Source organism: Erinaceus europaeus, chromosome 4 (assembly GCF_950295315.1).
Source record: "Erinaceus europaeus chromosome 4, mEriEur2.1, whole genome shotgun sequence".
Classification (NCBI taxonomy): Eukaryota; Metazoa; Chordata; class Mammalia; order Eulipotyphla; family Erinaceidae; genus Erinaceus; species Erinaceus europaeus.
This window is the reverse complement of record NC_080165.1, coordinates 21,336,350-21,360,290: the sequence shown is the minus strand read 5'-3', so window position 1 is coordinate 21,360,290 and position 23,941 is coordinate 21,336,350. Positions and strand designations below refer to the sequence as shown.

General features: G+C 51.7%; 2 protein-coding genes and 2 non-coding genes across 5 annotated transcripts; 1 reads left to right on the top strand and 3 right to left on the bottom strand.

The window, feature by feature from the left end:
* Positions 1-521: 521 nt before the first annotated feature.
* On the bottom strand, positions 522-12,733 carry GCAT (glycine C-acetyltransferase). 2 transcript variants are annotated; one of them, XM_007519333.3, is made up of 9 exons: positions 12,499-12,733; positions 10,986-11,116; positions 4,234-4,335; positions 3,736-3,882; positions 2,523-2,677; positions 2,323-2,405; positions 2,066-2,237; positions 1,420-1,541; positions 522-822 (listed from the first exon to the last, which is right to left on the bottom strand). In XM_007519333.3, the coding sequence occupies exons 1-9, from the start codon at positions 12,692-12,694 to the stop codon at positions 671-673; spliced, it is 1,260 nt and encodes a 419-aa protein (XP_007519395.1). In that variant the 5' UTR covers positions 12,695-12,733; the 3' UTR covers positions 522-670. The 2 variants fall into 2 exon arrangements, with proteins under 2 accessions (XP_007519395.1, XP_060044927.1); XM_060188944.1 differs by lacking the exon at positions 522-822 and adding an exon at positions 840-950.
* Positions 5,261-5,366, bottom strand: LOC132538430 (U6 spliceosomal RNA). Its single transcript, XR_009549797.1, has one exon. It is a non-coding gene; the product is annotated as a U6 spliceosomal RNA (small nuclear RNA).
* A 312-nt stretch (positions 12,734-13,045) lies between the features above and the next one.
* On the bottom strand, positions 13,046-15,138 carry LOC103110166 (histone H1.0). Its single transcript, XM_007519335.3, has one exon. The coding sequence runs from the start codon at positions 14,881-14,883 to the stop codon at positions 14,299-14,301; it is 585 nt and encodes a 194-aa protein (XP_007519397.1). The 5' UTR covers positions 14,884-15,138; the 3' UTR covers positions 13,046-14,298.
* Positions 15,139-23,498: 8,360 nt separating this feature from the next.
* On the top strand, positions 23,499-23,658 carry LOC132538352 (U1 spliceosomal RNA). Its single transcript, XR_009549748.1, has one exon. It is a non-coding gene; the product is annotated as a U1 spliceosomal RNA (small nuclear RNA).
* Positions 23,659-23,941: the final 283 nt, after the last annotated feature.

Below are 23,941 nucleotides of genomic sequence, written 5' to 3'. Positions count from 1 at the left end.
TTGATTTCTGGCTGTGTCTATCCAATAATAAATAAACAAATAGAAAGGGAGAGATCCCACACATCAAAGCTTCCCTCATGCAGCGGGGGCTAGGGTCAGGCTCATGGCAAAGCAGGAAGTCCCTCCTTCCAGATGACGCTGCCCCCCATTTTTTTAAAGCTTCCTCCAAATGTGGTGGGGGCAAGATCAAACCTGGGTCCCACACACGGCAAAGTAGCAGTACCTAGGTGAGCTATTCTGCCAGCCTTGCCCAGCCCCTCCTATCTGAGTAGCTGTAGGATACCTTCTGGGCAGGGAGCAGAAGCCAGACTCAAGTGGCTGCAGAGCAGGAAGGAGGGGTGTGGGGATGGCCTGCAGGGCTGACACTCCCATGCCTCTGCAGCAGCACAGAATTCATGTGGGCCCTGTCCATTTACCCCAGTGAGCTGGGTCACACCAGCTGAGATTCTCAGAGCCTCAGTTCTGCCTGGCGCCTCAGCCGGCCTCAGGGCTGGCGCAGACAGAATAAAGCAGACACCACAGCCGTTTGCAAACCACACTGCTGTTTCACACTCACAGCCTGGCCCTTGAACTTTGTCAGGGCTCAGCACCATTGGCCTGGGCTGACCAAAGATCCACTCTGTTTCCATGGGAGGAGAGGGACCCAGCGTCTGCCGGCCAGCTCCCAGGTTCAGGGCAGGGCCCCATGGAGCTGCCCCACCTCCACAAAGGCCTCCACGCAGCGGTCGATGTCTTCCTCACTGTGTACCGCTGAGATCTGCACGCGGATTCGGGCCTTGCCCTTGGGGACCACAGGGTAGCTGAATCCGATGACAAAGATGCCTGGAGGGTACAGGAGGTTAACCTTGGGCTTTCCAGACTCAGACAGACTTTGGGGGTTGTGTGTGACACATTGCTCCCACACTCCTGAGAGACTCAGAGAGCAGGGCTCTTTCAGACAGACAGCTGGGCTGAGAGGGGGAGTGAGTTGAGGGGAGCAGCTTCAGTCCAGGCCCCACCCCTTACCTTTCCCCCAGATCCTTGCCAGCTCCCTCACCTCACCCCCTTACCTCTCTCTCTTTCTCTTTTTTGTATGTGTGTGTGGGGGGGGGAGGGAGAACAATGCCATCTTTGATGGAAGTATGTCTTCTTTTTTGCTTCCAGGGTTATTGCTGGGACTCAGTGCCTGCACTACAAATCCATTGCTCCAGAAAGCCTTTTTTTTTTTCTTTATAGGATAGGACAGAGAGAAATTAAGAGAGGAGGGGAAGGTAGAGAGGGAGAGAAAGACACCTGCAGTCCTGCTTTAGACCTGTCAAGTGACACCCCCCCCCCCCCGCAGGTGGGGAGCCGGGGGCTCGAACTGGGACTATTGCGTGGGTCCTGGCACTTTATATTATGTGCACTTAACCCAGTGCACCACCACCCGGTCCCCCTCACCTCTCTTCAGCATGTCGTCTGCCATGGCCGAGGCCAGCCGTGCGTCCCCCAGCATCACGGGGCAGATGGGGTGGTTGGCCCCCGAGATGGTGAAGCCAGCAGCCTCCATCTTACTGCGGAACCTGGCGATACACCTTGAGTCATGGCGGTGCAGTCACACCCACTACCATAGGGCACCGACCCAAGTGCTGGCCCCGTATCCCCGGGGGACAGATGTGGACAGAGAGGCAGCTCGGGGGCCAGGCAGAGGAGCACATGCCTTATATGGGAGGGGGCCCTGGGGTTTGATAGCCTGTGCCGCACAGCAACAAGAAAGACAGAAACAAGCAGAACGTTATCAGTAATGGAGCGATGCTTTGGTCACTCGATTGAGAAAGAAGAAACATACACACACGAGGGGCGGGGTGGAGCGAGGCTTGCGCAAAGGCTGAAGACACAGAGTCATTCACAGGGAAACCCAGCAGGGGATGGAAGGAAGAAGTGCAGAGAGAAGGAGAGGTGCGGGCAGGCAGAGTGCGGCCACAGCAGGCTGTTGGGGGCGCACTGGGGCACACTCCAGGCAGTGGAGGAGCCAGGAGGTGTGGAGCAACAAGGCTGGGCAGAACCAGGGTAGACCCTCAGCGTCTCCCCACGGCTCGGGCTGCACCTCTGCGTTTTGGCCGCCATCGACTGGACGATGGTGTTGCTCTCCATCAGCAGGTCCAGGGCCTTGGAGGCGCAGCCAACCACAGCGGGCGGCAGGCTGTTGGAGAAGAGGTAGGGCCGGGCGCGCTGCCGCAGCAGGGACACCAAGGGTGCAGGCCCTGTCGTGTAGCCCCCTGAAAACCAGAGCAGGGGTGGGAGTGAGGATGGCAGGCAGAGGCCCCCAGTCTGGGGTCCCCCTCCCCACCGTCCCAGAGGCACCTGCAGCCCCGCCCAGCGCCTTGCCCAGTGTGGAATTGATGATGGCGACCTGGTCCATCACGCCCAGCAGCTCATCCGTGCCCCTGCAAGGGAAGCTGTCACTGTCACCACTGCTGCTGGGGGGCCAGGGCCAAGTGACAGGGTGGGGGCTGCCGCACTACTTCCTACCCACCCAGGCCTCAGGGTTCCCGTGCGCCCACCGTCCTGTGGGCCCTAGGAAGCCCGTGGCATGGCATTCATCCACAAAGACTAGGGCGCCGTATCTTGAGGCGAGGCGGCAGATATCCTGCAGGGGCGCCACGTCCCCGTCCATGGAAAAGGCCCCATCTGTGGCCACCAGGCGCAGCCGGTGCTTCTGCAGGGAAGACGCAGACAGAGGCTCTGCTGTCACCTCTCCGTGCATGACTGAAGTTCTAGGGCTCCCCAGGGCTCTAAGGACTCACCCACCCAGAGATTGGCACAGAGGGGCCGAATAGCCACAACATTCTCCCCCCGTGTCCTACTACCCACCTCCCCGGTCCAGGAACTGAGAATGGTCTCCATCTCCCCTTGCAGGGAGTGGAGTGCTGTGCAGTGCGTGTGAGTTTTGGCAGTTCTTCTTCTTCTTTTTTTTCTCTTAAGTATTTATTTACTATTTGATATGACAGAGAAGCTGAGAGGGAAGGGGGATGGGAAAGGGGAGGGAGGGAGGAGAGAGACCTGCAGCTCTGCTTCACTGCTTATGAAACTTCTCCCCTGTAGGTGGGGACTGGGGCTTGAACCCTAATCTCTGTGCATAGTAGCATGTGCATTTAACTATGTGTGCTACCACTTGGACTTCGGTAGTTCTTTTTTCTTTAAGCTATTTTCACTTTTTAAATTATTTATTTTTCTGTTCAATAGGACAGACACATTGAGAAGGGAGAGGGAGATGGGGGCAGATAGCATAATGGTTATGCAAAGAGACGCTCATACCTGAGGCTCTAAAGTCCCAGGTTCAATCCCCCATACCACCATAAACCAGAGCTGATCAGTGCTCTGGTCAAACAAAAAAAAAAAGGGAGATAAGAGGGAAAGAGAGACACCTGCAGCACTACGTCATTCCTCATGAAGCTTTTCCCTTGCAAGTGGGAACTGGGAGCTTGAATCCAGGTCTTTGCGCATGGTACCGTGTGTTCAACCAAGTGTGCCACCACCTGGGCCTCCATGCAGGCAGTTGAACCATAAGCTTAACCCTCTGTGAGTGGCAGGGCCTGTAGCACCTACGGCGCTCAGGAAAGCTGAAGGCAGCTGGCTGCGCTGGAATAAGGGGTCCGCCTTCAAATCTTGGCTGTTTTTAACATCTAGGCTCCCGGTGAGTGGAGCTGGCCCCTCGGAGCTTGCCTTCCTTTGCTGGGGAGACTACAGCTGATCTCTAGTCCCCCAGTCTCTCACCTGGGCCTCCTGTAGCTTGGCCTCCAGGTCAGCCATGTCCAGGTGACGGTAGCGGTACTTGTGGGCCTTGCACAGGCGGATGCCGTCGATGATAGAGGCGTGGTTCAGCTCGTCCGACAGGACCGCATCCTCTGGGGTCAGCAAGGCCTGGGGAGGCCACTGGAGTAGGGCCACCACCCAACCACCCACCTGTGGGTTCTCCCTCAGAGTCTGACTCCTGCATGTGGGAGTTTCTTTGGGCTGGGAGGCAAGGAGCCCTGTACCTCTATCTGGATCTTCAGAGCCCCCGGACTGGTGAGAAGCTGGCCCTGCCCTCCCCGGCTTCCAGTTAATGTAGGTTACCCTGGGGACCCTGCCAGCTGCGCCTCCCAGAGTGGCGATGGTGTCCACACCTTGCCTCTCACTAAGAAATGGGGACTGGAGCCTCTGGGAAGGGCACTGTGACCTGTCAGGTTCTCTTGCCTGCCCCTTCTCGGGCCACCCTCAGCCTCCACTCACCTCAAAGAGGCCAGCATTGGCATCAAAGCAGCTGGGGTAGAGGATGGCGTCTTCCCGCTGGTGGAAGCTGGCTATCTTCTCTTCTAGATCCTTGTGGATACTCTGCAGAGAGTGGGGAGACACAGTATATTGCCTGTGGGGCCACAAGGGACATGTGCTAGGGACAGAGGCTGTGAGGGTCACAAGCAGACTCAGATCAGAAGGCGGGAGCCTTAGTCTCTCCCTCCACTTAAAGGGGAAAAAAAAGGGAGGGGACTGGGCAGTGGTGCACCTGGTTAAGCAAACACACTGCCATGCCAAGGACTAGGGTTCAAGTCTCCCACTCCCCACTTGTAGGGGGGAGGCTTCACAAGTGGTGAAGCAGGTTTACAGGTGTCTCTCTTTCTCTCTCCCTCTCTGTCTCCCCTTCCCCTCTCAATTTTATCTGTCCTACTGAATAAAAATAGAAAGGAAAAAAAAAAAAAAAAAGGAAAGAATGGATGTTGAGAGTAATGGATTTGTCACGCAGGCACTGAGCCCCACAATAAACCTGGTGGCAATTAAAAAAAAAGTATGTTAATTAAAAAAAAAGATTTACTTAATGTTGAAAGATAAAGAGACCAGAGTACCAGCCCTGCACATTCAGAGCTTTATCTGCTGAGCTACCTCCCAGATTACTTCTTCTCTTTCTTTCTAATATTTATTTATTTTCCTTTTGTTGCCCTTTTTATTGTTGTTGTTGTAGTTATTGTTATTGATGTCGTTGTTAAATAGGACAGAGAAAAATGGAGAGAGGAGGGGAAGACAGAGGGGGGAGAGAAAGACAGACACCTGCAGACCTGCTTCACTCCCTGTGAAGCGACTCTCCTGCAGGTGGGGAGCAGGGGGCTCGAACAAGGGTCCTTATGCCGGTCCTTGTGCTTTGCGCCACCTGCGCTTAACTTGTTCTCTTTCTACACAGCCATTTTTCCCTTTATGTATTCATAACATGTAGTGATATGACTGTTGTCTAGGTGGCTAGATTGTTCCCTGGAATGAGCGTAAGGTGTAAACTATGGAACGCTTCGTGAATTTGCATGTCGCCCTTGCACAGGGCCATGCTAATCTTCTCTGCATCGTTCCAATTTTAGCATATGTGCTGCCGAAGCGAGCACTCTACACAACCATTTTTAAATACATATATACATTTAAAAATAAATAAAGATAATAACTTATTTACTGGATAGAGACAGCCAGAAATCGAAAGGGGCGGGGGTGATAGGGAGAGAGACACCTGCAGTTCTGCTTCACCACTTGCAAAGCTTGCCCCCTGCAGGTGAAGGAACTCAAACCTGGCTCCTTGAGGATTGTAACGTGTGTGCTCAACCAGGTACACCGCCACCCAACCCTTTAAATATGATTTTAGTATTTTATTTATTTTTAATTAAAAATTATTGGATAGAGACAGAAATTGAGAGGGGAGGGGGAGATAGAGAGGGAAAGAGACAGAGAGACATCTACAGCCCTGCTTCATCACTTTCCTGATGAAGCTTTTGTTTTTTTTTTCTCCTGGTGAAGCTTTCCTCCTGCAAGTGGGGACCAGAGGCTTGAATCTGGGTCCTTTCGCACTGTAATGTATGTGCTTAACCAGGTTGCTACTGCCTGGCCCCTATTTTAGTTACTAATTAATGAAAGAGATAGGATGAGAGAGAGAGAGAAAAATAAAAAAAAAATTGTGCTGCTGGGGATTAAACTCAGCACTTCATGCTTGAGAGTCCAACACTTTATCCACTGAGCCACCTCCCTGACCACTACCCAGTCATTTCTCCAGAGACATCAGGCATGGCATGATAAGTGGGTCCCACTGAGGAACTGGGGAGCCACTTGATATCCCTTCTTGGTGGGAGTCTTAGTATTTTTTTTAAAAAGATTTTATTTATTTATTTATTGACTTTCCTTTTTTGTTGCCCTTCTTGTTTTTATCATTGTTGTGGTTATTATTATTGCTTTTATTAATGTCATTATTGTTGGATAGGACAGAAAGAAATGGAGAGAGAAGGGGAAGACAGAGATGGGGAGAGAAAGAGACACCTGCAGACCTGCTTCACCACCTGTGAAGTGACCCCCCCGCAGGTGGGGAGTCTTTTTTTTTATTATTTTATTTTTAAACTTTTTTCTTATTTATTCCCTTTTGTTGCCCTGGTTATTTTATTGCTGTAGTTATTATTGTTGTTGTTATTGATGTCATCGTTGTTAGATAAGACAGAGAGAAATGGAGAGAGGAGGGGAAGACAGAGAGGGAGATAGACACCTGCAGACCTGCTTCACCACCTGTGAAGCAACTCCCCTGCAGGTGGGGAGCCCGGGAGTCGATCCGGGATCCTTGAGCCGGTCCTTGTGCTTTGAGCCACATGCACTTAATGAGTCTTAGTCTTATAATGGGGTTCTAGTAGTGGAATCAAGGGCACTGATGACAAGAAGAGACATGTCTTCCTGTCACCAAAGTGAGTGTCTTCTGGGATTGCTTCACCACCAAATGCCCTTAGATTTGAAAGCTCTACCTCCAGGATTAGAGTTTTGCTGGCTAGTGCCCAGGCTGGGAGCAAGGAGTTCTGCCTCTGACATTCATTTCACCCTCACCTTTCAGAAGGAACATGCAATAATAGTCACAAAAGGGTGAGACCTTTCCTTTCATAGTATTCTCTAATTCCATCCCAGGTGGTTCACTTCCTAAGAGTCCCAAAACCTAGATATAGACCAGGTTCTGTGAGATAGAGCATATGTTCATGCGTATCCATAAACTAGGGCAAATATATACCTGAAAGCAGTAGTACACTAGAGTTTGCAGTGAGTATCCCCCAACACTTCATCTTCACTATTCCAACCTTTGGGTTCATGATTGTTCAACAATTTGTTTGGCTTAGTATGTTAACTCTCTTTTCAGCCACCAGGTTCCAGATGCCATCAGGATGCTGTCCAGGCTTCCCTGGACTGAAGACCCCACCAGTGTGTCCTGGAGCTCCGCTTCCCCAGAGACCCACCCTACCAGGGAAAGAGAGAGGTAGACTGGGAGTATGGACCGACCAGTCAACGCCCATGTTCAGCAGGGAAGCAATTACAGAAGCCAGACCTTCCACCTTCTGCAACCCACCACGACCTTGGGTCCATGCTCCCAGAGGGATAGAGAATGGGAAAGCTATTGGGGAGGGGATGGGATATGGAGATTGGGTGGTGGGAATTGTGTGGAGTTGTACCCCTCCTAACCTACGGTTTTATTAATGTCTCCTTTCTTAAATAAATAAATAAAAATTTAAAAAAATAGTCACAAAATAAGAGCACAGACTCTTGAGCCAAGACACTGAAGTTTAAATCCTACTAAGATTGTGTGCTTAGGGGCAAGTTACTTCTCTGAGTCTCATCTCTCTCTTTTAAATATATTTTACATATTATATATATTGCCTCCAGGGTTATGGCTGGGGCTCGGTGCCTGCAGTATGAATCCACTGCTCCTGGCGGCCATCTTTTTTCCATTGTTGTTATTTTAGTATATATTTTATTTATTTATTGGATAGAGACAGAGAAAGGAGTGGGAGAGATAGACAAGGAGAGAGATACCTGCAGCCCTGCTTCACTGCTCGTGTGAAGCTTCCCCCTTGCAAACAGGGAGCAGAAGCTTGAACCAGGGTCCTTGCACATGGTGACCTATGTGCTCAATTGTGTGTGCCATCACTTGGCCCCCTTGTTTTTATTTATTTAAACTATGGTGTTTATTTTTTTTGCCTCCAGGGTTAGGTTATTATTGGGGCTTGGTGCCTGCATTATGAGTCCACTGCTCCTGGAGGCCATTTTTCCCTTTTGTTGCCCTTGTTGTTTATTCTTGTTGTGGTTGTTTTATTTGCTGCTGTCGTTGTTGGATAGGACAGAGAGAAATGGAGAGAGGAGGGGAAGACAGAGAGGGGGAGAGAAAGAACCTGCAGACCTGCTTCACCACTTGCAAAGCAACCCCCCTACAGGTGGGGAACTGGGGGCTCCAACCAGGATCCTTACACAGGTCCTTGCATTTGCACCAAGTGTGCTTAATCTGTCGCATTACTGCCCAGCTTCCCTTGTTTTTATTCTAACCAGACATAGATATAGCGAAAAAAACATCAGAGCACTGCTCAGCTCTGGTTTCTGGTGGTGCTGGTGATTGAATTTAAGACCTGAGAGCCTCAGGTATGAAAGTCTTTTGCAAAAGCATCATGCTTGCTATCTCCCCAGCCCAGTGTCCTCATCTCTGAAGCAGAAATAAAAAAACACTTATGATTAGGACTATTGGGAGAATTAGAGTTAATACTGTAGGGCATGGGTGGTGCCACACCTGGTTGAGCACACATGCTACAATGTGAAAGTACCAGGGATTGAGCCCATGGTCCCCACCTGCAGGGGGAAAGTTTTGTGAGTAATGAAGCAGTGTTGCAGGTGTCTGTCTGTCTCTATCCCTCTCTACCATCCCCTTGCCTCTCTATTTCTGGCTGTTTCTAATAAATTAATAAAATTTAAAAGTTAATGTTGTAATGTTTTTTTCTTAATAAATCTTTTTTTAATTTAATTTTTTCTTTTCTTTTAAAAAATATTTATTTACTTATTCCCTTTTGTTGCCCTTGTTGTTTTATTGTTGTTGTTGTTGTTGTTGGATAGGACAGAGAGAAATGGAGAGAGGGGAGACAGGGGGAGAGAAAGACAGACACCTGCAGCTTCATAAGCTTCACTGCTTATGAAGCGACTCCCCTGCAGGTGGGGAGCCTGGGGCTTGAACCAGGATCCTTCTGTGGGTCCTTGTGCTTTGTGCCACCTGCGATTAACCCACTGCGCTACCACCCGACTCCCTTTTTATTTTTGTCAGAGCACTGCTCAGCTCTGGCTTATAGTGGTGATGGGGACTGAACCTGGGACTTTGAAATCTCAAGTCTGAGAGTCTCTTTGCATAACTATTATGCTATCTCCCCAACCCACACTGTACTGTTCTTAAAATAGTACCTGGTATATAATAAACGCTACTAAGCTTCATATTTATTTAAGTTTATAGTGTGTGGTGTTATCTGTTTTACCAAAACACTGCTCAGCTCTGGCTTATGGTGATGCTAGGGATCAAACTTAGGCACAAACCATTTTCTGCAGGATAATTATGCTCTTTCCCTAGCCCAAGGTTATTGTATTTACTTATTCGTTCATTTTTGCCACCAGGGCTATCACTGGGGCTTGGCGCCTGCCTGCATGGCGCCACAATTCCCAGTGTCCCTGCTCTCCCTCTTCCTTTCTTCTTGATAAAGGTTGTGAGCAGAGGGAGAGACTAAGGAGAAACACCTGCTTGTAAGGCCTCCCCTGCAGGTAGAGGCCTGGGGGAAATTCATTTTAAAAATAAAATATTAACCAACATTTACTGAGCACTGCTATGTGCCAAGCACTGTTCTGATCATGTTTATGTGTACTTTAAATTTTTTTTTTTTTTAAGATGCAGGGGGTTAGAGAGAGAGAGAGACCACAGCATTAAAGTTTCCTTCAATGCAGTGGGGGCCAGGTTCAAACTTCAGTTGTATATAGCAACGTAGCTATTTCACCTAACCCCTAACACCTTTACTTATTTAGTTATTTATTCCTTTTTGTTGCCTTTGTTTTTTTTTTGTTGTTGCCTTTGTTTATTGTAGTTATTATTGTTGTAGTTACTGATGTCATCGTTGTTGGATAGGACAGAGAGAAATGGAGAGAGAAGGGAAGACGGAGAAGGGGAGAGAAAGACAGACACCTGCAGACCTGCTTCACCACTTGTGAAGTGTCTCCCCTGCAGGTGGGTAGCCAGGGGCTTGAACCGGGATCCTTATGCCGGTTCTTGCACTTTGCACCACCTGCACTTAACCCGCTGTGCTACCTGACTCCCTATTTAGTTATTTTGGATACAGAGAAATTGAGAGGAGAGAGAGACATATGCAGCACTGTTTCACCATTAGTGAAGCCTCCTCCTGCAAGTGGGAACTTGGGTCCTTGTGCATGGTGACACCTGCACTTAAACAGGTGTGCCACCACTGGGCTCGACTCCTAACCCTTTAATGTGGAATGGTCCTATCCTGGAGCATTACCCCAGTGTACCAATGAAAGTGAGGCAGAGAGGTTAAGAATATTTGCCTGTTAACAGTCAGTGGCTCTGGGATCTGAGTTTAGGCAGGATAGCTACAAACTCCTCCAGTCTCTAGCCCTGTCTCCCATTCTTCCTTCCCACAGGTTTGGGTGTAAGAAATCCTTTTCTGCAAGTGGGGAAATGGATACTCAGAGAGGTGGCATCTTTTCAAAATTGAAGCCTTGGGGGCGGGGTGGTAGTGCACCGGGTTAAGCGCATATGGTGCCAAGCACAAGGATCCCAGTTGGAGCCCCTGGCTCTCCACCTGCAGGGCGGTCACTTCACAAGCAGTGAAGCAGGTTTGTAGGTGTCTTTCTCCCCCATTCTCTGTCTTCCCCATCTCTTTCAATATTTCACCGTCTTATCCAACAACAGCAGCAATAACAAAAACAAGGGCAACAAAATGGAAAGAATGGCCTCCAGGAGCAGTAGACTCATAGTACAGGCACCATGCCCCAGAGATAACCCTGGAGAAAAAAAAAAAAAAGCTTGAAGCCTGAACCCAGTGTTCTAGTGGACAGCTCTGGGGCTAAGAATGGGCCCAGAGCCCTGGATGAGCTGAGCTGGCTAAACCAGCCATGCTGACTGTGTGAAGCAGAGAGCTGGAGACAATGCCACTCACCCTCCCCACCTCTGGTACCTGGGTTCCACAGATGAAGCGAACAGAGCTAAGGCCGGCTCCAAACTCCTCCAAGGCCTGCAGGCCAGCCTGGATCACCTCGGGGTGGCTGCTCAGGCCCAGGTAGTTGTTGGCGCAGAAGTTAAGGATCCCTGAGATGGAGGAAAGGGGAAAGATACAGAGCTCAGGGCAGAGAAGAGCCCGACACGAGACTCAGAGAGGTTATGTGCCTGTATTTCCCACGAGGATGAGCTGTTCAGGGGCACATGCAGGATGGGGAGCTACCCCCTCCCCCAAGAGGCTCTGAATCTACCACCTTCAGAAGAGGGAGGGTCAGGAAAGAACTCTCAGCAAAAGGCCCTGATGGAGAAGTTTAAAGGCTGGCTCTGAATCACCGCGCACCAGAAGTGGAACCCAGCCTCCATCATGGACTTTCCCTGTCCTTGAATGGGACATCTGACCTTCCATCTGAGTCCTGGCTTCCCAGGGAGAAAAAAAGATAATTAGATCAGATGCTTGTTGAGGGCCTCAAAAAACGATACAAAATTGCATCCCAGAAGGTGTGCCTGAGATTTTCAGCTCTGAATTACAGAGCCCTAAATGAGTACAGCTGACCCCAATAGGAAGCAGGGCCAAGGAAGATAAGACTTATCCAGCCCAGGAAACAAGAGAACTGGGGGCTCCTAAGCTCACTCTTTAAATGAGAAAAACTTGCTCAGGATACCTTGGGGGAAAGTAGGGGCTTCCCGGGATTTCCGTTTCTTCCAAGGATTCCTCCAGGCCTGCTTTGTAGGCAGAAGGGAGGTTTGGGGATCTGCTGAGAACCACCACCCACTTGGGGCCTGGCAAAGGGAAGATGGGCAGTAAGTGACCACTGGTTAGAAATGAAGGAGGCCCGGTGGGCTAATTCATAGTGTGAGTTCTGCAGCTGAGAAGCTCAAAACCCCATGCTGTGACTGGTCATGAAGCTGCTCTTCTGGCCAACTTCTCAGCTCCAGTACAACCAGAGGGCTAGCGAAGTGGGCAAGCTCTGCAACAAGTGGCGCCACATCAGCCTGAGATGATCAGGAGGGCTTTGTCCTGCCGGCACTTGGGAGATTTACAAGCGTTCACCGGCAGCAATTAGAGGCCTACAGTACCGCAGCTCCAGAAACTGGGGGCGGGGGCGGGCTTGCAGCTGCCTCGCAGCCACCCTTCCCTGAGGGGCAAAGGGTAATCTAGCTGGGAGTATCTCCAGCTGGGAGTTTTCTCACGTCCTCGTAGGTCAGGCAGGATCTAGGTTAAGGCCTGCCCTCTGCCAAAGAGCAGCTTCAAGGGAAATCATCTCTCGGTGCAAACGGGTTTAACCAGGTAGGTGCTAACACTAGGTCATCTGATAGGTAGGGGTGGGGGAGGCAAGTCTGCCAGAGCGGCCGAAAGGGGCCCGTGGCTGGGTGTCCAGGCGCCAGCCCTCCGCCTCCAGGACCTCCATTCTGGCATAAGCCTGAGGACGACCCCCAGAACTCGTGAGGTCCGCCCGCGCCCGGGAGTTTACCTCCGGAGACGCCGTCCACGTGGATGCGCGGCCCCTGCCGGGACGTGATGACCCGTTCGCTCTTCCAGGTGCCCGCCCCGCGGATTGCCCGCAGCTCCTCCTCCAGGACCCCGCGCAGCTGGGCCAGAGCCGAGTGCGCTCGGCGGCCGCGGGGGGCCCCGGGCAGAGCAGCGCGCAGGACGCGTCCGGCCCACATCCCTCCACTCGCCCGCCGCCAGCTCAGCTCGCTCCCGGCGCTTCGCGCGGGCTGCCCCGGTCAAGTCACGTGCCCGGGGGCCGGGCCCCGGCAGCCAATCGGAGAGGGGGCTCCGGGAGGCGGGGTCCGGCGAGGGCCAAAGTGGGTGATGGATCGCTGGAGACTCGAGTCGCCGGCGCGGCGAGACTCCGCCCAGCCCCGCCACACTCGCACCTCTCGGAAGAAGGGCCCGGGGCCGCCTCGGGCGCGACCGGAGGTCTCCGGAGCCCTCCCCACTCTCGGCGCCCACCCTCTAGACCCCGGCGTTCGCGACCCCCACCCCCGGGTCGAGGACAAATACACCGCTCCGGCTTTTTCCTTTTTTGATTTTATTTTAAAGTTTTTAAAATTACAAAGACAGCAAGTTCTTCCCGACACAAATAACAATTGTCAAACAAACAGGAAGGGGGGGAGCGCAACTGCGCGCTTTCCTATTTTATTAAAAATAAGAGGAAGACGACTGTACAGGTTTTTTCTCCCAGCTCCCGGGTGTGGAATTTAAGGACGAGCCCTAGACATGTCTATGTACATATACACACAGAGACACAGACCTAGCTCTGCGAAACTACTTAGCAATTCAAAAACTACTGCTGTCAGTCTTACGGGCCACCCCTCCCCTCCCCCAGCTACAACTACTTATAAAAAGCACTCGGAAGAGGTCGGCAGGCTTTTCCTTTGCGTGGCGGGCGTGGAGTCTCACCAGATCACCAAGCAAAGCCACCGCTAGTACAGGAGGAACCAAACTCGGGGGTGAAAAAAAAAGTTCTCCGAGTGTGGAAAAAACCCACGTTTCAACAGGGCGCATTGAGGCACTTGACTGACTTCCCACCCTTCTTCCAAAGTTTCCATTCCCGATTAAGATAAGAGGAGGCTTTCCGAAGCCACAAACCCCTAACCCCACCCCTCCTCCGACCGGCCGTCACTCGGACCCAGCGCCCTCCCCCAGGACCGCAGGGAAGCCGCGGCGGCAGCTCAAGTGCTGCGCGGTGGCAACTGGACCTGAACCCACGCGGCTCACCGCGGGAGCTGGACCTGCGCCACGAGGCCTTTTCCCCTCCACCTTCCTTCCTGGCGATGCAGCTTGCTGCCACCTCCTCTGCTCCCCACCACGGTTCTGAAACTTTCCAAAGGGGTGTTTGCCCAGTTTAAAGGAAGCTTGCCGGCTCTAAAGACACTCCCTCCAGATCTTAAAATGTCCAGGCTCCCTCTCCTGTAGCCAGAACAAGCTGCCTTCGTCCCGCCCTTACTCCTCTTTTACCTTCAGCGCCAACAATCCCAACTAAAGACACGAACCCACTCAAATATCTAAGCCCCTAAGTATCTTAATAAACAACAACAAAAAAAGTACGTTCTCATCAGTACAGAGATGAGACTTGCGGCCCTTGCACAGCTGGTTAAGGAAAGAACTCATTCTCCGTAATTGCGAGGATTCCACGTCCCGTCTCTTGGAAAGTCAGGCAAGAAAGGGGCACAGGGGTTGCAGGAGAGAGTCGGAGAGGGAAGGAGGAAAAGTATTTACAGAAAGTGGGAGGCAGGCGGGAAGGTCCACCAGAGAAACTTCGCTGTCACTTCTTCTTGCCGGCCCTCTTGGCACTGGACTTGGCTTTGGGCTTCACTGGCTTGGCCTTCTTGGGCTTGGACGCCTTGACTGGTTTGGCTTTGACAGTCTTGGGCTTTTTGGCTTTCTTGGGCGTGGCAGCTGGCTTCTTCTTGGCCTTCTTGACTGGGGTGGCTTTGGGTTTCTTGCTGGGGGCTTTGGAGGCCGCTTTCTTGGGTCTGGCCGCCTTCTTTGGTGTGGCCACCTTCTTGACTTCCTTCTTGGTCTTCTTGAAGGCCACCGACCTCTTGGGTTCATCGCTCTTCGCCAGCCGGAAGGAGCCCGAGGCCCCCACGCCTTTGGTCTGCTTGAGGACCCCGGTGGTGACCAGGCGCTTGATGGACAACTTGATCTGGGAGTCGGCGTTCTCACCCACCTTGTAGTGGCTCTTGATGTACTTCTGGATGGACTGGCGCGAGGAGCCAGCCCGGTTCTTCTCTGCCTGGATGGCAGCCACGATCATGTCTGAGTACTTGGGGTGGTCTGTGGACTTCTTGGAGGCCTTGGCCCGCTTGGGCTTGGCCGCAGGGGTGGATGTGGAGTTCTCGGTCATGGTGGTCCGCCGGCTCCCGCCGCAGAAGGCGCCGGCCGGGGAAAGAGGGAGCGAAGCGGGGCCCGGGAGCTGCTCGGGCGCCCCTGCCTGGCGGGGCTGAGGCTCGGCCCGGCTCTCGAGGACTTGGCTGCGGTCGCGGGCGGACTCGCTGGGCCGGGTTGCGTGGCCCTGCCCCGCGGCTCTGTGGGTCGGTGTCGGTGTCGGCGCCTGGCTCAGCCTCCGCCTCCGCCTCCTCCTGTGCCTCCCTTTTCCCTGCTCCGCGTCTGGCGCGCGGGCGGTGCATCCGGGTATTTAGCGGCGGCGGGCGGACCGCGGTGAGGACAGGGCTGCTGGCTGCCTGCTCCCGGCCCGGAATGGCGCCGCGCCGCCGCCATCTGTGTTTCTTCCGCCGAGCAAATCCGACCTTTCCTTGCACCCCGGGCTCTCCCGCACCCCGCTGGCGCCCGGGGCCGCTGCCCGGCTCCCTGGGCTCCCCGGCCGGGCGTCCTGCCGGCCGGGTCGCCGCCCCCGGCGCCCGCCACACGCCCCAAACGGCGCCGAGGACCGCTGGCGCGCCGGCACATTTCCCCTTTGCGGGGGGCTGGCTCTGCGGGGCCGAGGAGTCCCGGTGCACGAGACCCCCCGTAACAAAGCTCCCCCCTGGGGCTACCAGGGACTCTGCTCGCGGCCCGCTGCGGGGCCCCCCGGTCCGGCGGAGCGGCCCGAAAGCCGCCCCAACTAACACACGCAGCCCCGAGCCGGGCGACTCCCAGCCGGGCCGAGCTGGGACAGGGGGGAGGGGTCGCTCCCCCCGGGCCCGGGCAGCTCTCGGGGGTCACCCGGTCACCAAGACCCCGGCACCTCTACCCTCTCTCCACCGGCGGGCCCCCCAAGCAAACTTTCCCTGGAGGAGTTGCAAGGGGACTTGCAAACTTTGTCCCTTCCCCCTCCTCTGTCCTTCCTCCCACGGCGCCCCCCCACCTCTGCACGCAGGTGCTCTCCGGGGGGGACCCCCGAGGCTGCCTGGGGGCCCTGTGGGGTGAATAGTGGGGTCCCCCGAGCCACCTCTTCTCAGAGACCCCCGTAGACCTTCCATAGATCATAACCGGGAGTCCATTTATGTGTCTCCCTGAGCCTAGGAGTTTTGGGGTGTCAGAGGTAGAGCTTGCAGCCTCCACCCCTGAGACCAAGTCTGGGGGCCGGGCCCCCTCTGAGGACCCTTGGTGGTGCTGCAGAGGGGCGCTCGGCAGTGAAGGGCCCCCAACACTCTCCTGCAGTCAGACCTGTGCTGGGGGCCCCTGGGAGCAGAGGCCCTGAGTGCTTTGGGCACTTGGGAAAACGGGGCTCCGAAAGAGAGGTGGAGGGCGAGGAGTCACGTCCCTTGGGACCTGACTGATCCTGGAAACCTGTGTGGCTGTTCTGGAAGCCGTGGCCGGGACCACCGCCATTTTGCTGGGAGGATGCGAAGTCTTTGTTAAAATGTGTATCTTTCCCGGGGCTGCTCTGCAGGTTTAGAGGAAGCAGGCAGGGGCGCCACCATAGACAGGGGGGTCTTGAGGGGTTCGAAGAGGCTCCGGGGAGCCAGAGGACCGCGGAAGGGACCCCGGAGTTCCTGGGACCTCTTGCCTGTAATTGCTCTTCTCCTGTGCAGGGAGTAGGCGCAGGGCCCTGGGTTGAGATTGTAGGATGTCTGTTCCCTGAGCTCCCCCCCTCCGGCCCCCCAACAACCCCGCTTTTATCCCCTAAGCGAAGAGGTTGTCGCTTCTCCCTTAATACGGTGGAGATCGCGACAGGGGTTCGGTCCCAGAGCTGTTTGCAGACTCCGGCTGCTGGGGAGATGCGGTGGATAAGCCTGGCGTTTAAGATGGGGTGGGGGCGAAGGTGTGCGTGTCCCGCTGGTCTCTGGGGTCGGGATATTGTCTGGCTCCTCCTCCCCACCCCCACATCCAGGGGTGGATTAACCCTAAAGACTGAGAGGGGCGAGCGGAGGGGGAGGGCCAGGCTCGGCGGGATGCGCGGTTCCCCGCCACTTGTCTGCGGCACAGGCCAGAAGGGAAGCGATGGAGGGACAGGTTAGTGCGAAAGGTCAAGGTTCTTATTTGGATGATGTCATTCGCTCCAAAGTTTCCCGAAGGGAAAACACAACATTCTGGTGGGTTTGCTTTGGGTTATTTCTCCCCTTTGTCACACTGGAACGGGGGAAACAGAGATGCACATAAACACTCCCACGTCCACCTCTCGCCCCGAGACATGCCACCCCCACCTCACCCCAGAACCGTGTGTGTTATTTAAAATAAGGACTGGAGGGATCCAACGGCATGGAGATGAAATAATTGTATTTATACGGTTAACAAAGTTCATGTTGACTTCTCAATCCTCTGTTCCTCCAGTCAGCAGATACAGGCGACAAGTGACCCCCCCTCCCCTCCCACTTCTATCGCGGCGGTCAGGAACTCGGGAGGATGGATATGGGGGCGTTGATCCCGGCACCCCCAGGCCTTCGTTTCGTTTTGTAGCCTTCATATCCCGTATCCCCGCCCATCCCAGCAACCGGTAAATTCTCTCCGGAACTGGAGCCAGACATTGAGGGAGGGGTCGAGGGGAAGCAATCTCCCCCTCCCCCCAGACACTGGAGTTAGCCCCCCAACCAACCCCTCCCCTCTCTCTCCCTCTCTCTTCGGGAGATCTTGAGGGGAAGGGAAGGCACCGGGGAGGACCTGGGAGGGCCCTTGGAGTCCAGCGCAGAGCCCCTGGGGGGGCGAGATGAGGAAAGGCCATCTCTGGACTGGCTTGACCTCAGCTGGCCTCGGTGACACCTTAGGGACTGCGGGGTGGGGCTGGGCACCTAAGGTGCACCCGGGCACCCCCGCTTCGGGATCCCTACCAAGCCCAAGTCCTTGTTCTAACCTGCGGGTCGTGGAACTCTAGTCCCTCCCGCTTCCTCCCCCGCCTTCGCCGCCTTTAACGCGAGCCCTTTAAAAAAAACGAGATTCCATAGAGCTGCAGGCAATACCTCCTGGGAAATGTAGTCCCGGCCGAGCCCCTACTGCACTCTCAGGGGGGTCCCTGTCTTGAGGAAGGGCTCAGACTTGGCCTGTCCAGTCATGCAGGACATATATACACATATATACATATATACACACATATACACACACATATATATATATACATATATGTATAAAATATGTATTAGCCTGTGTAAAAGAGATTTTGTGCCCAGGGGAGATAGCTTAGAGGGGGCTCACAGGTTCTACAAGGTTCTACCCCCAGCACCATCAATAGTGAGAAAGAGAAAGGGTGGTCTGGGAAGTGTAGTAGTACATGAAAGCACTGAACTCTCAAGCATGAGGTACAGAGTTCGGTCCTGGGAAGTGCATGTACCACAGTAATGCGCTAATTCTCTCCTCCCACTTCCCTCTTGAATATTAAATCTTTTTACAATTATTTATTTATTATTTATTGGATAGAGACAGTGAGAAATCAAGAGTGAAGGAGGAGATAGAGAGATAGACCTGCAGAACTGCTTCGCCAGTTATAAAGCTTTCTCCTTGCAGGTGTGGATCCAGGGCTTGAACCTGGAACTTTGCACAATGTAACATGTGCAGTCAGGTAGGTATGCTGCCATCAGGCCACAAATAATTAATAATTAAATCAGGAAGGAAGGAAAGAAGGGCTGGGTTGTGGTGCATCTGGTAGACTACACACATTACAGTGTGCAAGGCCCAGAGTTCAAGTCCCGGTCCCCACCTCCAGGGGAGAACCTTCACAAGCCATGAAACAGTGCTGCAGGTGTTTATCTCTCCCTCCCTACTTACCTCTCATCTCTCAATCTCTGCTTCTATCCAAAATAAATAAATACATAATTTAAAAAATATTTATTTTGTGGTCCAGGAGGTGGCGCAGTGGTTAAGGCACTGGATTGTCAAGCATGAGGTCCTGAGTTTGATCCCTGGCAGCACATGTACCAGAGTGATGGCTGGTTCTTTCTCTCCTCCTATGTTTCTCATGAATAAATAAATTCTTTAAAATATATATTTATTTTACTTATTTATCCCTTTTGTTGCCCTTGTTGTTTATCGTTATTATTGTTGTTGTTGTCATTGCTGTCGTTGTCGGATAGGACAGAGAGACATGGAGAGAGGAAGGGGAAGACAGAGATGGGGAGAGAAAGATAGACACCTGCAGACCTGCTTCACCATTTGTGAAGTGACTCCCTACAGGTGGGGAGCGGGGGGTTTGAACCGGGATCCTTATGCCGATCCTTGTGCTTTGTGCCACGTGCGCTTAACCCGGTGTGCTACAGCCCGACTCCCAATAAATAATTTTTTAAGAGAAAGAAAAAGTAAGACAGGCAGGCTTTACCTATCCTTGAGGTTAGTGTGAGGATAAATAAAATCCTGTATGGAAAAATGTAAATTGTATTAAAACACCAATGGTCATTGTTGTTGAGGTGGTCTGGTGTCGGGCTGCACCGCGGAGAAGAGAGCGGATGTCCAGAGCAAAGGGGTACACAAATCTTTATTATAGGATTGGGGGGGGGGGGTTTGGTTCGGACCACGTGGAGCCAGCCAGCAGTGGCCGACCACAGGGGAGAGCAGGGAGCGAGACCTCAGAGAGGGAGAGCCGAGAGCCCAGAGAGAGAGAGAGAGGGGAGGGGTGAGGGGGCTTTTTATTGGGCGACAACCGGGGTGCCGTGTAGGGCCAGGATTGGTTGAAAGGGGGCACTCTAGGATTTTGCCGGGCATAGAAAAACCTGGGGGCGGAGACTGCATCAGAATAACTCCTCAGCAACAGGTCATGCTTCTATTAGTGTTTGTGGATACATGTCTATATTCATTAGTCCTTGACTCATAGCATCTTCTTCTTTTTTTTTTTTCCAGAGGGAGGTGACAGGTGAGGAACCCTGCTTCACTGTTTGTGAAGCTCCGTCCTCATCCCACAGGTGACTGGTAACTTCCCCATGACACCACCTGCAGTTTCCTGAGTCCTTGTAAGATATGATACACTCTCATTCTGAACCATGTAGCTTAGAGTTTTCATTTGGCAGGTGTTGCTGGGATATGGCTGTGAACAAGAGACAGAGATCTCTATCCTTGTGGGGCTGAAATTATTGTAGAGAAGATAAAGGTTAGAGAACAAGGGCTGAGGGCTGGAAAAAAGAGCTCATTTGGATAGTGTGCTGCTTAAAAAAAAAAAAAAAGACATTGAAAACAAGGGCCAGGGTGATAGCATAATGGTTCTGCAAAAGACTCACACCTGAGGCTCCAAAGTCTTAGCACCAGTTCAGTCCTTAGTATTATTATAAGCCAGAGCTGAGCAGTGCTCTGTTAAAAACAAAGGATAGAGAACAGAAGTCACTTTCATAATATGCTGGCAAATGAAAATTAGAGCAGGGGAGGGGAAGGATTAGGTGGAGCTGAGAGGAGGCGGTTTGCAGTTTCACCAGTGGGGTCAGAGAAGGCCTCCTTAGGCTGACACTTGAGCAGGGTTTGTGAGAGGTGAGGGAGGGGAAAATTCTTACATTTTATATTTAATTGAATGTTTGTGATGTTGTGTTCAGGAATTGAACCTAGAACCTGATATATGTGAAGCATGCACTCTGTCACTGACCTACATCACCAGCCCTAAGCTGGGAGTGCAGGACATTTATGATTTGTCCTTTCCTCTTCTGGGTTCTGGGCACTTCCAGAGCCTCCACCCACTGGGCTAGGCGCCCATGGAAGTTCGAGATGATTCACTGATGCAGCACATAGGTGAAGTCCTGGATTGGATCTCTGACACCACATAAAAATGTTGATGGACAAGACAAAATAAAAAGACAAACAAACTGATTCTGAGAATAGAAGTAAGATTACCTGAGCAGAAGGGTAGTGGTAGAGAAGGAATGATGTGAAGAAAAAAAGAAAGAAAGAAAGAAAGAAAGAAAGAAAGGAAGAAAGGAAGAAAAAAGGAAAAGGCAGAGTCAAGGATGGAGATAGTGCAGCATTAAAGTACATAACTTACAACATCTCCAAGGCTCCAGAGGGCCCAGGTTCAACTCCTGGCCCTTCATATACTGCAGCTGAGCTGTGTTTTGCCTCTCTCATATAAATAAAGACATAGCACAGCAGACTTTCATGCCTGAGACGCCAGCAGCCCTGAATTTAATCCCTTATATCACCATAAGCCAGAGCTTGAGCAGTAGCCTCTAATTAAGTCAATATTATTTAAATGTTTATTTATTTTGGATAGAGACAGAGAGAGAAATTGAGAGGTGAGGGGAGAAAGAGGGAGAAAGACACCTGCAGCTCTTCTTCACTGCTTAGGAACCCCCCCCCCAGCAGTTGGGGACCAGGGACTTGAACCTAGGTCCTTGTGCATTGTAATAAATACACTTTACTGGGTGTGCCACTGCCCTGCCCAATAAACATTATTTTAAAATAAAAATATTTATTAACATGACAGAATCAGAGCATTACTCTGGTATCTTCAATGCTAGAGATGGAATGCTGGTCCTCATGACAGTGCTCTAACCACTGCAAATCTTCCAAGCCACAATAAACCTATTTTTTAAAATGTTTATTTACTTATTAAAGAGAGAATGTGTGTGCTTCAGCATCGCTCTGGCACATTTGCTACCAGGGATTGAACTCGGAACCTCATGCTTCCAAGTCCAACACTTTAGCCATTGTACTACCTCCCAGGCCACATTAAAAAAAAAAAAAGAAAGAGAAAAGAAGTGTGTGTGGGGGAGGTGGTGGGTTAGTGACTGAAGAAATCACTCAGCTAGCAGAACATTAACTTTCCATGCCCAGTGGTTTGATCCCCACCACCACATGAACAGGACTGATGCTCTTTCTTCCCTCCTCTGTCTCATGTGAAACTCTCTCACATGTACTAAATAAAATAAACCTCGTAACATGATTTAAAAAAAAAAAGGTGATGAGTTCAAAAAGGCTTCTCCATTTCTCTCTCTCTTTTTGTCTCCACAGTTATCTCTGGGGCTTGGTGCCTGTACTACCAATCCACTGCTCCCGGAGGCCATTTTTTTCCCCATTTTTGTTATTGTTGGATAGGATAGAGGGAAAATGAGAAGAAGGGAGGATGGATAGAGAGGGGGAGAGAAAGACACCTTCAGACCTGCTTCACTGCTGAGAATCCACCCCCCTGTAGGTGGGGAGTCTTGAATTCTCACCAGTATTCTTGCATGGATCCTTGCCACTTCCCACTATGTGTTCAACTGGGTACGCTAGGCCTGGCCCCCACATTCTGCCTTTTTAATGAATGTCTCTGAAATCCGACTGGGCAGCCAGGCGGTAGCTCAGCGGATTAATCACACATAGCGCAAAGCGCAAGGGCCAGCGTAAGGTTCCAGGTTCGAGCCCCAGGTCTGCAGGTGTCTATCTTTCTCTCCCCCTCTGTCTTCCCGTCCTCTCAATTTCTCTGTCCTATCCAACAACAATAATAATAACAACAACAAGGGCAGAAAAAGAGGGGAAGAAAGCCTCCAGGAGCAGTGGATTTGTAATGCAGGCACCGCACCGAGTCCCAGCAATAACTCTGTAGGGAAAAAAAAAATCCAACTGGGTCTGACCCTGATCAGGACAAACCACAGACTGGACGTCCGCCTCACATTTCAGTCTTGCTGTCTCCAGCCAACTCAGCACACTACAGTCAGAGGCCGCTGCAGTACCAGTCTGACCACACCACATGGGCCCCTTCTGCTGCACACAAAACTTCCAAATCCTATACAATTAAATAACAAATCAATCAATCAATCAATATTCCTGAGGTAGCACAGCGGCTGGGCTCATGAGGCCCGAAGCACAAGGACCCACATGAGGATCCCAGTTCCAGCCCCCGGCTCCCCACCTGCAGGGGAGTCGCTTCACAGGCAGGGAAGCAGGTCTGCAGGTGTCTGTCTTTCCCTCCCCCCTCTGCCTTCCCTTCCTCTCTCCATTTCTCTCTGTCCTACCCAACAATGGCGACATCAGTAACAACAATAATAATAATCACAACAAAAGGAAATAAATAAATTTTAAAAAAGAAAAAAGAAAGATAGTACAATAAATAAATAAATATTCCTAAAAAAATCAATCTTTCTTTTTTTTTTTCCACCAAGGTTATCACTGGAGTTGGGTGCCACCACTCCTGGTGGTCTTTTTTCTTTTTCCTTTAGATAGAAGGTGAAGGGGCTGGGCGGTGGCATACCTGACTAAGCATATATATTACCATGTGCAAGGATCTGGGTTCAAGCCCCTCCTCCACACCTGCAGGAGGAAACTTTTACAAGTGGTTAAGCAGGTCTGCATGTGTATCTCTTCTCTCTCTCTCCTCCTCTCTGTCCTATCCAATACAATAGAAAGAAGAAAGGGAAAAAGAAGAAGAAGGAGAAGAAGAAGAGATATTTGGTGAAAGATAGAGAGGAAGAGAGAGACAGAGGTAGAAAGGTAGAAAGGAAGAAACAGTGGTCTGGGAGGTGGTGCCGTGGATAAGGCTTTGGACTCTCAAGCATGAGGTCCCAAGTTCAATCCCTGCCAGCACATGTACCAGAGTGATGTCTGGTTCTTTCTCTCTCCTATCATTTCTCATGAATAAATAAATAAAATCTTTAAAAGGAAGGAAGGGAGGGAGGAAGGAAGGAAAAAAGGAGAGAGCTACTTACCTGGCAGGGGTGATACCATGATCACGAAGGTGGTTTTCCCAGTGCAAGGCTGATCCATTGCACTCCGGAGGTGCTGACCCTTGTGGTTTCCCCAAATGTGGGAAACTCGACCGCACAACTTGTGGTAGTGGGGCTGCGCTCATGCTCTCCATTGTTAAAAAGAAAAAAACGATAGGAGAGACACACAACACCATCCCACTGCTCATGAAGCTTCCCTCTACAGGAGCCAGGGGCTCCACTCGGTCCTCACACATGGTACTGTGTGTGCTCTGTTGAGTAAACCACCTCCCTATCCCCTAAAATGAACCTTTTTTAAGTGTATGGTTTTAGTGTTAAGTACATTCACATTGTTAGGCAACCAGCCTCTTAAGAACTCTTCCTCTTGCAAAATGGAAGCTCTGTACTCATTGAATCCCGCCCCCCACCTCCTTCTCC